General features: G+C 34.8%; 1 protein-coding gene across 4 annotated transcripts in view; it reads right to left on the bottom strand.

Annotated features, from left to right (window-relative positions):
* The window catches only part of UNC13C (unc-13 homolog C), a 221,193-nt gene that overhangs the window by 124,425 nt on the left and 80,695 nt on the right, over positions 1 to 16,073 (bottom strand). For all 4 annotated transcript variants that reach the window (XM_064517384.1, XM_064517386.1, XM_064517387.1 and 1 more), the window contains 3 exons: positions 15,155 to 15,296; positions 2,309 to 2,478; positions 177 to 292 (listed from right to left, as the gene is read on the bottom strand). In XM_064517384.1, the coding sequence (XP_064373454.1) occupies positions 177 to 292; positions 2,309 to 2,478; positions 15,155 to 15,296 (428 nt within the window). The remainder of the gene's footprint in view (positions 1 to 176; positions 293 to 2,308; positions 2,479 to 15,154; positions 15,297 to 16,073) is intronic.

Raw genomic sequence — 16,073 nt, 5'->3', positions numbered from 1 at the left:
AACATCGGTATGCTATCAGAGATACGAAGTGGGAAATCTAAAATAAATCTGGCCTGAAAAAATATGCCACAGCAAAACTATTTGTATTACTGTTCTAATTTTTCCCAGTCTTTTGTTATCTATATAACAACTGAAGAGTAATTTGTATATAGCACGCCTTAACTTCTCCAACATACCTCGTGTAAACAGGTGTACTGCACATGGTAGGGAGCAACTTTCTCCTCTCCTTTTATTTCAACATTGATTTTCAATCTAATGGCACCAGAGACAGCTGATTTATCTGTCCGCTTTTCTGAAGAGTAGAAAAATAACATATTAGTAACTACCAAGAATACATTTGTGTCATATGAAAAGCTTCCATAATCATTCTAGATCAGTAAGAATGGTTTTTAAAGCCAGAAAGTCAGCTGCTGAGTACAATTTTTTTAATACCTCACATTGCCATGAAGCAGACTACTTAGCTATAAAATAAAGAATCTTTCTCACTGTATATCCCAAATTCAAAATAGGTTGCACAACTTTATGCAACACTTTTCCCTTTATAATAAAAATTATTTCAGTTTTCTATTTGGTACCTATACTAATCATTATTATTTTCATTACTGACATTTTCCTTTAGTTATGATGACACTAGCAACAGCCTAAATCACTACGTCTGAGAGAAACTCAGAATGTTTTTAGCAGAACTTGATTTTAGAGCTGAGCTGAATCTTACAAAATTGATCTGGAGAAGTTTGTTCTAAGGTATCTGTATTAGCCTGTTTAGTTACTGTCATTCCTTGTGGAGGTTACTGATGTTCTTTGATTACAACTTTTATTTTTCCTTTCCATTGAAGCAGAATAATCTGAGTCAACAGGTATTATAATTTTTGTAACTCCTTCGCAAAGTGTTGGGATGTCAATGATGAATGGACAGTATAATTAATCAGAATTATCATTTTACAGATCTGATTTATTTCTTTCTGAGTATTTCACTCCTCTTTCCTCCATGTGATGTGATATATTGTATTTGGGTTAATACGTGTATGCATCAGAATAAAACATACCATTCTCTTTAAAACATAAAATTATCATGAGCTATTTACCAATATTTCCTTTTTAGACACTGGTTCAAAGGTTTTCATTCTAGATTTTTTTCCATTTGTGAAGCATATGAATTTTCAATATTAAATTATCATTAAGCTGCTTCCAAATCAGCTCACCAACATTAAAAAAAAATCCATTTCATAATGATTTATGTCAGTATGTATATCACTTTAACCCACTGAAATATTTTAAAGAATATGATAACTTGGTCATTATCATTCTGAGTTTCATTTCTAAAAATCCTTATTATAACTAGGAAATAAAACATGACTTTCTTTTCCTTTTTAATAAGAAATCAATACTTCCCTAACACATCTATATAGTACAATGGCCAATGAAACACTAGACAGGGAAACAAAGACTTGTTGCTCAGGAAACAAATGCTTTACAATTTCAGAAAATTATATTACATAATTCACCTGAAATGTTTTATAGAGCATGCAATCTAGATAAAAACGTTACTATCAAATTTTTATTACTAAACATAAGAGATTAACTTTCAAAAGGCTACTCTAGAACATTCAGTGCACACAAACAGATTTTCAGAATGAAAGAAAAGTTGTAGGCTTAGATTTAGATTAAAAAACTATATTCTGTGACGTATTTTTATAGAGTTAATTTTGGTTCAAACAGCAATGCTTCTTAAGATCTGACCAGACAGGAAAGTCCAGTCATTAAGGATGACAGCATTTTGAGCTTCAGCAGACTGCCTTCAATTTATGACTGTACACCTAAACACATTTCACCTGTATATAACAGGAAATTCAGTCTAACAAATTTCATGAAGAGCCACAAATGTAAAAGCAGTGCAAAACAGAGATGATGAGGCACAGAATAATGGATAAATAATTAAAAATGGGTGATATATGAACGCACATAATAAGGCAAAGGTCTATTTCCCATAGAATGCTAGTGTGAATCAACTAATCTGAAGTGTTGGGTTTTCTTACATAATTTTTATTATGAGTTAAAACTAAGTATTTGTATTTGATATTGTTGTGACTTGTCTGCTCTGTAATTGTAATAAATCTGGATCAAAAGCAAGTAAATATCTTTCACTTTCTAATCAACTTGTAACATTTAAAGTTTAAAAAATTGAACAGGTTTACTTTATGAGAGTTTATTATATTGGTAATAAGAACTACCTACTTTGAAATCCCAACTCCACAGATGTTGAGGTTCTACCTAAATTTGTTTTAAAAAAAATCAACATGAATCATACCTAAATTATACCATACGTCCATTTCTCCGCTCAGTGTTCTTACTTCAATGATTGTTTGCCCGAGGAAGTCATCTGATTCCTTTTTGAAATGTTGTTTTACTCTGGATTTGATATCATCATCTTCATCCCAGACTCTCACTTTTATTCTATCGGTAGAGTTATGGCATTCACTGTAAAAATAATAATAAAATGCAAATTATGAGTCATGTATAAGCTATGTACAATTTTACTGCTGTTTAATTCATGCTCCCTGATTTCAGTACCCTTGCTTAACTGCTTCAAGTGTCAGAATACCAACACTTGAAACAGTCAGTGGAACAGAAGGCAATACCATGTCAACAGGAATAAGACCAGAGTTACTATACATAAGAGAAAGTACAGAAATTAACACGATTGAATTATATATACACATGTATTGTATTTAGGAGTATTACGAACTTCTCATTAAAAGCGTAAGTTAATTTATAACATGCGCTTCCCTATGCTATTAACAAATGCCTTAGAAAATATATAATCAGACCAGGTTTATTTATTTAGGAATGTAATATAGTACATATAGTAGACCACATAAAAGTAGTAGCCCATAAAAACTGTTAAACACGAGATCTGAGAAAATCTTAAAGAACAGTTCCACTATGTGGCAGGAAGTTTTTGAATGGGCAATGATAAAACCCAACAAGTATGCATGAACCTAACAGTAAGGCAAGGCAGGCAATCAAAGAAACCTAGGGAAATAAGTAGCTTTTTTCTTCAAAAGATATGTCATTTTCTCCAAGTCCTCCCTTTCTCGGGTGAGGAGAAGGAAAAATAACAGACTGCCAAGTCTACTAAAAAATTACTAAATTACTAAACAATTCCTTGCAGATTTCAGTGGTTCCTTAAATTATGAGTTGAGTGGACTTGAGGAACTACTGGACTTATGAGAGAGGGAGGTGGCTTCAGTCTCCTGAATTCCCAGCGGAGAAAGGTTTCTCCATCATCTCCTTCCTGTATATATTTTCATGGAAATGGCAATGAAAGTCATTGCTATTTTTTATTCCTAAAGGCACAATGAGGAAAGTCTGCTGTTGCTTGGTGCTGACTTTTGATGACATCACTGGTGTATCCTAAGACTAATTACAGAAATCTGTAGTAGCAAAAAATTTTCCAGTAACATTTAATGGGAGGTACAGAGCTGGCATCAGTTACAAGCATTGATGCACTAATGCTATTTTATCTGTACTGATACTTTTTATTTCCATTCAGTAACACTACAAAAATATTGTAAATGTTACCAGCTTCTAGTTTTCCTTAAATATGGCTCTTTGGTGTAGCATTAATGTTTGGTCTTCAGCATGGTCCTAGACTAGATCAGGAGTTTTGACCTGAATTCTATTCTAAGCACTCTCACTGCTTGCTGATGTGTCTTAGTATTACCATTTTAACACTGGAAGCACCATTACTTCTCTCCCAACTGGCACCCCTCAGGGGTTCTAAGAATTAATTAGCAGTGGTAATGGACTTTAAAAGCATAAAGTGCTTTAAATGTTATTATTACTGACAGGGTCAATCAACCACTAAAAATGGCATGCACATCTTTTACTCTGCCTCCCTGTGACATCACTCAGTATCACAGAAATACTCATGCCTGTCCATATTCCAAATTTTTAACATTGCAGATACCTAATTAAAATACACATTGTTCTGTTATTAGCAAAACTAATGAAGTCTGATTTCCTTTTGTCTTACAGCAGGCTTCCCTGATATCTAACAAACTAATCACAGAATGAATCTTCTCTCGTAACTGGGATTGTCATAATTTAGCCCTTCATATGGACTCCCTGGTGTCTATTATAGAGTGAGCTCATACTGAGGGCACTACTAGGATCTCATCTCTATCTGACCACTGATTTTCACAGAACATGGTGGACACAGTACTAAGCATTCTGTGCAGAAGCTTTGCAGCTTTACAAAGATCATGGGGTGGGATTTCCAGTTCTACTTATATTGTCCAGGGATAGCAAGGCACAGATAACATATGCCACCTCCAAAGCGTGCATCTTCTAGCCATTCCCCCTTCCACTCTCAGTAAGAACAGAGAAACGTGGACTAATGCATAACAGAGGAAGGTGAAAAGTGATTTTTTCTTTAGCACAGAGGCTCTGTGTGCTTCGGAAAGCTAAAAAAGCTGCAGTATACTCAGATAGGCTAAATAGCACAGACCGTTTTAATAATTTATCAACTATTTGATGATGCTACAGCACTTCTGCATTTACAGAATGCGGCACAGACATGGATGAATCCTCACAGTATTGCTGCTTTTATTCTAATGGCTAGAAAAATTAAAAAAAGTAATCATAAATTATCTTTATTATATTACCCACACGCAAACTTCATATTAGCTACATTGCCTCAACCTGACTGTACTTCCTATCTAAGAGATTTGCACCCCGTCTTAAAATAACAGGTAATTGATATTATTCTATCTTCAGTAAAGAAATAATTGCTAACGAATGAACAAGCTGGTAGACAATGTACAAACACTGGACTGTCATTCTGTCAAAAAAACCATACATTGCTCTTAATAGCGTGCTTATCTTGTAGCCTTTAGTAAAACCTCTCATATTCTCCAAGAAATTTGTATACTCTAAGGAGCCAGGCTAGACTGAGGGGTTTTTTTACTCTAAGCAGTATATGTTTTTTATATATATATGTTTATACAACTAGAAGAAAATTAATCTTGCTGCAACACCTACATTTTCTTGTTACTGTACAAGGCAATAAAATATACTATATCTTGGCAAAATTCTGGAGTCAGCAGACAAATTTAGACTGTAGCTGAGACACACAGAAAATGAGTCTGACAGTTAAGCCTTTACTATACCTCTGCCAGCTCACTTCCAGTTTTGCACTTTTTGTAGCTTATCAATTCATTTTTGCTTCCTAAATTGATATCTAGCCAATCATTCCATAAATGAGTAAAAATCAAACATACATTGCTTTTAACCAAAGCTCCAAAGAAATGGAATGAAAACTCTCCCATCATAAAAGAGAGAGGCAAGTTTGTTTACAGCTAGTATTGCATTCCTTGAGCACTCAGCAACTTATTCAAGCGAATATCCTCAGCTACTATGCTTTATCATTTTTATTATCGATTATTAAAAAAATATATCATGTAGGGGAAATGAGCTTATTTGTCAGTCTTTAAAAAGATCAGTGGAGACTATTCTGAAGAAGGTTTCACTTATTAGACTACTCTTTCACAATTCATTCTTCTAACTGGTACTAATTGCTTCTAAGTATTGCATCAAATCACTTACTTAAAAGCTGTTAAAGTAAAAAGCCTGAGGGTACAATTTTATTATTATATTGGCAACAGATTAGTACATCACTTATCTGAGATTCACTTATATGCATACCAACTCAAGAAAAACAGATAAAATATAAACTACTTAATATAATTATTTTAATTTCTTATCAATATGAGCACTGTTACATTATAAACTACGGCAGGGTTCGAAATGGCTTAATTGCCCTTGTCTCCAGCAGTCCTAGTCTTGTCTCAGTCTTGCTTCAACATATTTATTTATTTAAATAGCTAATCTGCAAATCAATGTGGAGTAGTTTTCCCCTCTGCTTCTGATAGTCAAAAGTTCGCAGCTGAAGTCCAATGCCACTGCAGTTTCTGTAGTAGAACTTGGACCTTATGATTTGTTCTATAATCTTTTATTATTTAAAACAAATAATATTCTGAGTCTTGGTTCATTTTAAAATTTGGTATGAAAAATATTTGCAGGCAAAAGCATAATAAGGATAAACCTAAAATACAGTTGAAATCTAACTGTGTAACGATGATTAATCCGAAGGACCAGAAAGAGAACAGAAATACCAGTGTCTGATGGCTAAGGAACCATCATCCTTTTCTTTCATTTTTTTTCCCTCAAATATCTAGTATAATTTTAATTTATGCTCTTTCACAGGCTGTTTTAGAGTTTTAATACAGATATTTTGATAGAATGGGAAGTGAATGAATAAGGTTAGGGTGCTGAGGAAGAATGGATTTTTATGATGATGATCTGTGCATATGGCTTGGAAGGAATTAATCAAATCTGTGATCTTTTACCTCACCAATAAGACAATTAGTTACTACAATTTTAGTTGAACATGGAGCATGCTAAGAATGTGATTACAACTAGATACCATCTCCCAGCTGATGGGTGACAGTTTGCTAAATTGCAAATTTGCCCATGTCCTAAGACAAAGTGCAACTTTTAGCTGTGATGACACTCAGGTTTTTAAGAGAGATGCAAAAGAGAGACAAGTTAATACTCCGACATTCTATCAATAATCACCTCCCTCTATCCTCTACCATTTTCAAAAGGCACTGAAAAATCCAATAGAAGAATTTAGGGTGAGTTTTCATACACGGAAATCAGTATTGTTTATATATCCTTTTAATGCTGACAAACCAAACCACTGGTGGTAAACTTGCTAGTGTCCAGTGGTAGATGAAAGTACTGAGATAGATTTTTTAAGATAATTAAGAGCTGAAATCAGGTTCACTCCTTTTTTTTCCCTCTTGTGAAAACACACAAACAGAATCATATTGGTTCCTTATTTTTAACATACACATCTCAAAGGAAATAGTTATTACTAATAAGTCTTTACAAAACGAATGCTGGAACTTCGTAGTAGTAGGAAGCTAGTGGTAGAAAAAACTGTTGCCCTGAAGAACTTATACTCTCATAGGAAACTTCTCAGTGCCACAGGTAACTCTCAGGTTCTTTTAAAAAGAAATCCTCAAAAGTGACAGAACAGACGAAAAAACTAAAAAAAGGGATTCTTCCTCCCATTTTACAGATGAGATAACAAATCACAGACAGATTAAGTCATTCTTCAGGTACCTTCCTTATTTCTTTCTCATAGGGCCCATTCCTCCTTTTCAAACATATGCAGCTATTTTACTTCTTTTGAAGCACCAACATGGACTTCTATTCCCAACATTGCCTACCAAAAAAATAGCAAAGAATTGCGAGAAGAGTTTCTGCCATAAATATTCTCCCTCTTCTTGAGTCAGGCTTTCCAAGACCAAATAATATTCATCCACATAAATTGTTAGATGTCACTTAAACTATCAAACCCAGACTTCAGCTGGATATCAAACACAACTTGCCAGAGTTCCAGAGAAGTCACTCCAGTTGTTGATGGACAAACCTGAAGATCTGACACACACTTTTCATTTCTTTCTAATAGACTACTTCGGCTGAAGACTGCCAGCCTGCCCACATGAGAGCACTTGCTGAAGGATCACTCTGGTCTTCTGTAATTGAAGTAAACAATGTTTGTTCTTTGCTGTGTTTTCCATTTCTTTGTTTGATAGTTTATTTTCCTCCTTAGCCTGTTACAAAAGCACCTGATTTTTTTTTTTTTGCATATACTCAATAAGACATGTCAAGAAAACATATTAGAAACATACCACTTTAAGACACTAGAAACAGGGACGTTTTCTTATTATTCGTACTGTTATTAGCGTGATGTGCCTTAGTTGTAGACCTTTACTTTCACCACGAGTATACCCAAGATGTGTTCCACTTACTAAAGGGATGCTTGCTCCATTTGTGAGAAAACATTTTGTGCTTGTAGATGTTATACTCCTTCAGTGAGTCAAAACTAACCTAAGTGGAAAGCAGATAATAATCGAGGTGCCACTTGGCTGCATGGACTATATATGTGAAGAAGTATTTCCAAATGTAGCACCAATTAAAATTAAAAATTCCCAGCAAAGGTCAGACCACTGTTTTTCGTAAGCACTCTTAGAAACAACACATAAGAAGTAAATTTTGTATAACACATAATGCATATTTATAATCCAAGAGTTGAACCTTTCTAAATCCTTGCTCAGTTTACTCCTTTACGCTAAAATATCTTGGACACTATATGGTCTAGATGGGTAAAGAAAGGTGATGACAGAGTTTTGGTCCTAAAAGCCTAAAGAAACCACAGAATCCTTGAAAACAGTAGTAGACTGAAGCTCAAGGGGCCATTTATTTCTATTATTATCCTCATGCTTATTATTATTGCCCTTGCTATCAGGTAGAACCAGATATACCTATAGCATTGCTATGAGAAGTCTGTCCACCCTATTCTTAAGGGTTCAGTGACAGAGATTCTATGATCTCCCAGGGAATCTATTCCAGCGCTTCACCAGCCTCACTGGTAGCAAAATTCTGAAGTCTGATTTAAATCCAACTAGAATTTGTGCCTGTTACTTCCTGTCCTACTAACACTAAGCATGGAAAATAGATTATTCCTTTCCTCCTTGCAGGAGAAAAGATGCATTTGCAGACACATCCTTTCCTCCACTATTTGTCTCTTCTCTAGTCTGGACAGTCCCAATTCTTTTACCGTTTGGTCTCATGCCATGTGTTCTAGTGCTCTGGTCATTCCTGTTCGTTTTCTTGGACAATTTGTCCACATCCTTCCTGGAGCTTGGCATTCAAACGGCGTACATTTTGAGATGAATTTCAGTACTCCAACCAATTGAAAAATTTAACTTCTCCAACTCCTAATAACTTATCTTTTTCCTCTTCTAGACAACTCCTAGGTCTTGACTACTGATGTTACCTAGGTAGGTGTCTGACTGAAATTTACTAGAGGCTCATACTGAAAATGCATCATATAATTAGGATTCTCAGCAATGCATATTACTAGTATTCTTTTTATGGTAATTGTGGCCCAAATATATCCTTGAAGTCTCTCTTACTACTCTATGTATTTATTAAATGGTGCTTTCCATCACGTGCTGTATAGGATTTCCTCTACAGAACAATTTTTCTGCCTAAAACGACTATGAAGTATAGCTGCATTGTTAATAGTTAGACAAATACTCTATATTTCTCATCAAAAGAATATGTTATAACAAGGCTATTTTATTAGATATAACTTCAGCAATTAGGAAAATGAAGGTTTCTAGGGCACTAAAAGTCTCCAGAAAAAATGACTATTATCTGCAACGATGAATTAATACATTCTAAATCCCATATCAATTTACTTTCTTCCTCTTTCTACATTTTTATATTCAATACATGTATAGCAAATGCTATTTCTATTAATACAGCAAGTGGACAAGTTGAGCTACTGTGTACTGTAAGAGTTAAAAAAATAAAAAGTTCTCTTTGCTTCCTTTCTTCTTCTCATTAAGATCTTCATTATGAAATGGTTGCATTTGTAAAGCAAAATGCAGAAGACATTTCATATGCTGGCTGTATTTTGCATGTGCTTTTGTTATTCAAAATCACCATCAGGCATAACTATAATTATTTGCAAAGGCAGCTTTTTTTTCCGCTCTCTTTTTTTCCTATAGTATGTTTCATCACAGCTCCACAAGTTATCAACAAGCTAAGAGGGATGTTTTTTAGCATTTGTAACATCTGCTTGCAGGAAGATTACAGAATCAGTTTTCTTTCTTGAACATGAAAAGCACACAATAATACCCAAGATCTTCCCATTCCAAAACTCTAAACAAATGTGAAAACTGAAAAATTAAACAGTCCAACAGTCAAACATTATGAAACTGAACTTGCTTCTGCAATCTTAACTCACTCTGCTAGCTACAAGAATACAGTCCAATTTTTAAAGAAATCTTTTTCCACGGACTATCAAATCTTCTATGTATTTGTACCCTTGACAGGTTAAATACCATTCTGTAACAAAGATTTAAAGACAAACAGCAATTTGGCATCTTGGTCTCATGATTTTTTACTGTCACCTGTTGAATGTCCATAGTACTACTTCCTATTTCCACTGGGATATGCTCTCCATAAACACTGAAATCAGCATTAGCATTCTATTCACCAGGTGAATTTACAGAGGGCTATTTTATTTTTACATTTAAATTAATTGATTTGGTTTGTCAACTTGCTGGGTTGTGCTTCAAAACCATTTTTGAAGGTCAGCTTTTAGGGGTCATTAAATCCCTGAAGTTTCATTGGTGCAAGTGATATGGTATCAGTTCTAGGTATCATAGCGTTGTAGAAGATACAATCAAGCAAATGGGTCGTGTTGACAAGAGTAAAATTTGACAACTGGGGTAAAAAACAATATTGGTGGATATGATACTGCCTTGAAAGACCGGGTAGTGTAAAGGAAGAATGATTTAATAAGGCAAGATATGAAAGCGAAAAAGCAATTTTAGCTCTTTGGACTGTTGTGTATGGGAATTTACAGAACAGCAAGACTGGAAGAGTTTAATAGCAGTAATCAAGAATTAGAAAGAAAGACTGTATATGCATTTTCAAATGCATTACTTCAGATTTTATCACTAAGGGCTGTAATAAAAGGAATACAAAGAAACCTTGATTGAAAACTGAGTTAGTTGAAACAAACTTCTTTTTTTTTTTTTAAACAAATTTATTGTAATTATTTTCCTTAGGACAAATGGACAAATTAAAATGAGATTAATTCTGATCTTACTTGCACTAATTCAGTGTGTCATAACAGAGGAGGAGTTGGGTAAAATTAATCTGGACTCATACCTTTTTGAAAGAAGACTCAGACCAAACATGCTGTACTGTGAAATGAAAATTATTACTGCTGAACAAACAATTAACCACTTTAATTGGTTGCTACAGGTGTTCTGCTATGTGTTTTGGGCTGGAGCCATGGGATACTGTTATTTCCATTAGGAAGGTGTCTCTCAGGGACTTACCTGCTTGGCTGCTTACTGAAGAATTTTTAGCATGGATAAATCCAGTAAAATAATTTGCAGGTTTCTATTATCCAAGAGGTTTTGTGTAATATAATTCTTTGCTAGATAGTCCTGCTTACAAAACAATCTGTAAGCTGTTTCAACAATTCTCACAGGACTGTGTTTACATATGACTGAAAACTAGAATACTATTTAAACAATTACCAATCCTGTTGTCTTCAGCTACATTGAAGCTTACACTGTTTATAACTCAGTTCAGTTGGTCAAGAACGTATAAAATGACTGTAGTAAAGGACTACGGCAAGGTCCTCCTGTTTTATTTATTTCCTAAACATGGCTGTCTCTAGTAAGTAATGGTTTAAATGAATCCACAAGTCACCTTATCGCAGTGTAAATCACACTGTGTGACTGCTGCTGTCTAACGGGATGTTAAGGAAAGAACATCCAGCTGGATGTCTGAAGTAGCTGCCAGAAATTCTGACTTCAGAAGAAACTCTGGATTGAAATATTGGAGACATGAAGCAGCTGAACAGCTTCTCTGACCAACATGGAGACTTTAACTCTTTCTGTATGGGTCTAGAGGTGGTAGAGGATACTTTTCCTCAGCATTATCTGTTTAAAATACACAACAGTATAGAATAATCAGAGATATTCTAGTTTGTTTGTGCAAATAGAATTTTTTATTTCCCTTAGCCATTATTAATCTTCCCAGGCACACTCTATTGATAGATAACACATCCTGATCTGCAATGGTATAATTATTTTCAGCATATCACCAGTTAATCTTCAAGAATGTCAGACATCAGGCAAGTTCTAATAGTTTAGCAAAGATCTTTATCTTAGCCAGATGGCAATCATATTCTTCAAAAACCCTTTTCATGGGTCTAACCTGAGTCAACTAGCATGATTTCAGGCACTGAAAGGAATAACAGATGCCCAAAGAACCTATTTATCAGGGCCATATGGTGGCCTAGTAACAGTCAAAATAGATATAATGAATAATATAAAATAATCATCCAGTTATATGAGAGACTTCTGGATTATAAAACTGTATCTGAGGTGCTAGCATAATATTGGTGATCCTAGCAAACATGATTCCTACAAAGTCTGCAAGGCAATTTGTAGAAGTGTGCCTGCTACACAACACTGAGTAAAAAACATATTTCCATATTTCAGCAATCTGAATCAACCATTGAAAATAGTCAAGAAGAGAATGAGAGCAGAGTTTTATTATAGTGATGGATGAACCTGAACAAAATAACAATAGATCTAAAAGTTTGTACAAAGCTGAAAACTATGTATCAGAAATACTTCTCTCTCCCATAACTAAAAGCAAGAATGCAGTCCATTTGTCCATATTAGACGCCATGCTCAATTCCACCAGAAGAGGGAAGGAGACAGCTGTAAGATTGTTCCTTTTTTCTTTTGTTGAAAAAACTATCACTGATGCCTAGTCACTCATTAAAATAATAAAAACTGCTTTGATATCTCCTTTGTGATAACACCAGTAAAAAAGATCAAAGCCCTTGCCACCTATATCACATCCATTACAAGAGCATCCACTTGCCTATTTACTGCTGTCTTGTATACAAAAAAAAATATACATTTAAAGAAAAGATATATTCTTCCTTTGATGATCTTCAGTTGGTTATTTACTGAGAAGTGTGAAGCTGTACATAAACTCTCCTTAGTTATGCTTGATGAGTTCCCATATTGAAATCTATGCCAGTCTCCCAAATTTCTGTGGTGTGGTCATTTAACAGACTTGCACAAGCCTTATAGGAAGCCCTGTTAAAAACATTCACTCTCTACTTACTCATCATAGAGTCATACTAGGATTATGTGTGAAGTTATGCATGAAAAAATAGGATCCATTGTGAGGATCCAGTTTTGGTCTGAGACACTGACTGGAACAGACTGGAAGATTTAAATCAATGTTTTGGTATTCTGACTAAATATATGATTGTAAGATTTTGTGAGATGTTATTTTTCTACAGTTTAGCATTTAGGAGTTATAATGTTGATAAGCATTTGATTTTAAATGGGACTATCAAACATCACTATTGCGGCTTTATTCTCATAAACCTTCAATCGAAATCCAGTGCACCACTGAGTCGGAGAGAGAATTTTATTTTAGAAAGTGCAAGTGTTATGAAAATGACTGAAAATGCATTCAGTTCAAAGCATTTATTCAGGAGATTTATGCTATATTATTATTATTATTATTTACTAACAATATTGCTAAGGCCATTCAGATGATAGTAATACTTAGAGCTGACTGAAAAAATACATAATAATTTTCAATTTTCAGTGATTTTATGGTAGCCCTGCTTACATCCTTGAGAAAATACATCCCAAAACTTGTAACAGATTTGCAGTATGCTCTACACAGAGCTCTAGATGCAGCTCTATTTCAAATGCCTGAACAGTATTCATCAAAACTCTAAAAGAAATTTTTGCTATGTTTTATGTTGATGGGGAATGACCGGAACTGACATCTTCCTCACAAGAAAAAGGAAGGGAAGGGGAAATTAAGCACTGATACAGTTTGAATACAATTATTTTACACTGTGCTGAGTTGTTATTTTGAAATTGTCTATTGCAGATGGTGATTAACTAGAGATTCTGAATCCTGACCAGGCAGTCGGCAGGATCCTGAGCTGTTCTGCCGCTGCTTCACAAACTCAGCAATGCTCTCAGTAATGCTGCAAAGTGCATCGTCACTGATACAGGGTTTCATCAGGTAAAGGTATACCAATTAACATCCAATTTTGAACAGCACTATTAGGCATAAATGTAATAGACTTCTGTAACACTGAAGGGTTAGACTGTTAACATGTGTTGACAATTTGCATATATTCTCAGTAAAAATGCAAATAAGACCACGTGTTATTGTTTTTGACAAACATTGAAATTTTACATGCTTTTCATTTTGATTTCTTCTTTTCATAATTCACTATATTAGCGTTTTCACACACCCTCCATAAAATCTACTGACAGACTTCTACTGTGAAGTCTACTGACTTTACATGATAGTGCCATTCTAGGTGCTTGCTATCAGAGTACACCAGAACTTTCTAAACAGTTAAAATTACACTTTATCCTTCTTTTAAAATGTTCTAAACAAAATCTAGGGCTTATATTTGCTTTACAGAATCCTTAATTGATGTTGACAATAGTAGTTATGAGCATCATACACTGTGGCACATAATAACCAAGCTGAGAAAAGGATAAATGCTGAAATACTTTTACTACATGTAGAGGAATAACACACTGTACTAATTGGTACTATCATCAAACTGGTGCCATTCACAGTCAGGAATGTGTTGTATCCTAAAGCAGTATTCCCAGGAAAGGAAGAGTATAGGATATGTGAATTTGGATTTCCTGTTCTGTAATACCACTTTCTGAAAGACGCTCTGGGAGCACTGCCAGAATCAAGATATGGACCTTATTAAGCAGGTAAACTTCAACTCTTCTTGTGAATAGGGTCATTCATCTGTTTGCAAAATGCCCCTTATCTGTACTTCCCAAACTACAACTGGCATGAAATCATATTCAGCACTTGCAGTCAGCGCTGAACTTCTGTAACGTGCTGACAACAAACTATACTATTTTCAGTTCAGGGGTTGTGACCAAGGCAAGGAGATAGGAAAAATCTATTCTTATCTCCAGGCAACACTCAGTCCTGGAAAGGCCTGCTGAGTAGCCAACACAAACAACCCAGCCAAGAGCCTGAAGCATACCAGGTACTATCAAATTCCCCAGTTTTGCTTAAGAGTATCACAGTGTTGAATAAAACCATGTTTAACCTCTATGATTGATTTCTGAGGCATAGGAAGCCATTCACATTGTCTACTTTTGGCATCTAAAATCAAAGTTCAAACACCTTGCTACTGAAGTTCCCTATAAAATAAGAATAAAAAGACTCAACCAATAGATTCCCCAATAGATATAACTATGAGCTATGTGACTGCTATGACACAGTCGTAACATAACTTCCATATTCTCTCTAATCAGAGCTTGCTAATTAATATGCTATGAATGTGCATAGTATAGACAATACATATTTTCAAGGAAGTAATTATTTCACTCAATAGCATTATGTTACCTAAAAATAAATTAAAAAAGCAAAAATCAATGGCATCTTCTATACTCACAAATAAAATTTTTCATCCCAGACTGGATTCAAGTTTCCAAAAATAGTCTTTGTTCTCCGCTTGGTTTTGCCAACTTGCACAGTAACATATGGGTCACTTGAGCCAGTTTTGTCCTTAGCTTGTAAGCCCTGAGCACAAAGCACTGCAACAAAAGCGGACAAATGCGTTTTAGCCCTTGTAGCCCTCATTGCCAAGAAATAAATGAGACAGTAAAAAAGGCAACAGGAAATGAAACCCTCAAACTGAGGACTCCTGAAACAAGGTTTTCTGGCTCAACTTTCCCAGACTCTGTTACTTTAGAGATAGACAAGGCTTTTCCAACTGCCTTTCTGGACTGTATAAAGTCTACATACACAGTTTAATAGAGTAATAATTTAAAGATACACTGCAGAACGCAAAATAAGTATTTTCCCTGCCATGCATAATTCAGATACTCAAACTTTGGTTTAATCAGCATGGCAAGCAATGTAATGATGCAGCAGAATTCAGCTCGAGTCTTACAATTCCCTGAAAAGCAGGTAAAAATTCCAGAATCTGCACTGAAGATTATGGAAATAGCCGTGAATATCCTGAGCAGGTAATAGACTCTATTGTTCCTTCCTCATGTGAGAGATGAACTATGGGCATTTTCAGAACACTTTCTATTCTACCACAGACAGGGTGACAGTTCAAATCACTTGTCATTAACTGTATATATATATTTGTTAACATTTATGACAGTTAATGGTATGTTTACAGTTAATGTATATGCATTTTGTGGCAAATATAAATACATGTAATTTGATTTTCCATGAGGATTCAGAACACTGGAGATCTCAGGAGAATGCAAGACTGTCAGATTCAGGCCTACCAAACCCAAAACAAGTTGCAGCTAAAACACTTGTCATAACTGCTAACATCAGCAGAGATTTGTCCTATT

The sequence above is a fragment of the Dromaius novaehollandiae genome, chromosome 10 (genome assembly GCF_036370855.1).
Source record: "Dromaius novaehollandiae isolate bDroNov1 chromosome 10, bDroNov1.hap1, whole genome shotgun sequence".
Classification (NCBI taxonomy): Eukaryota; Metazoa; Chordata; class Aves; order Casuariiformes; family Dromaiidae; genus Dromaius; species Dromaius novaehollandiae.
The sequence above is the reverse complement of the archived record's forward strand: the minus strand, read 5'-3'. Positions and strand labels throughout refer to the sequence as shown.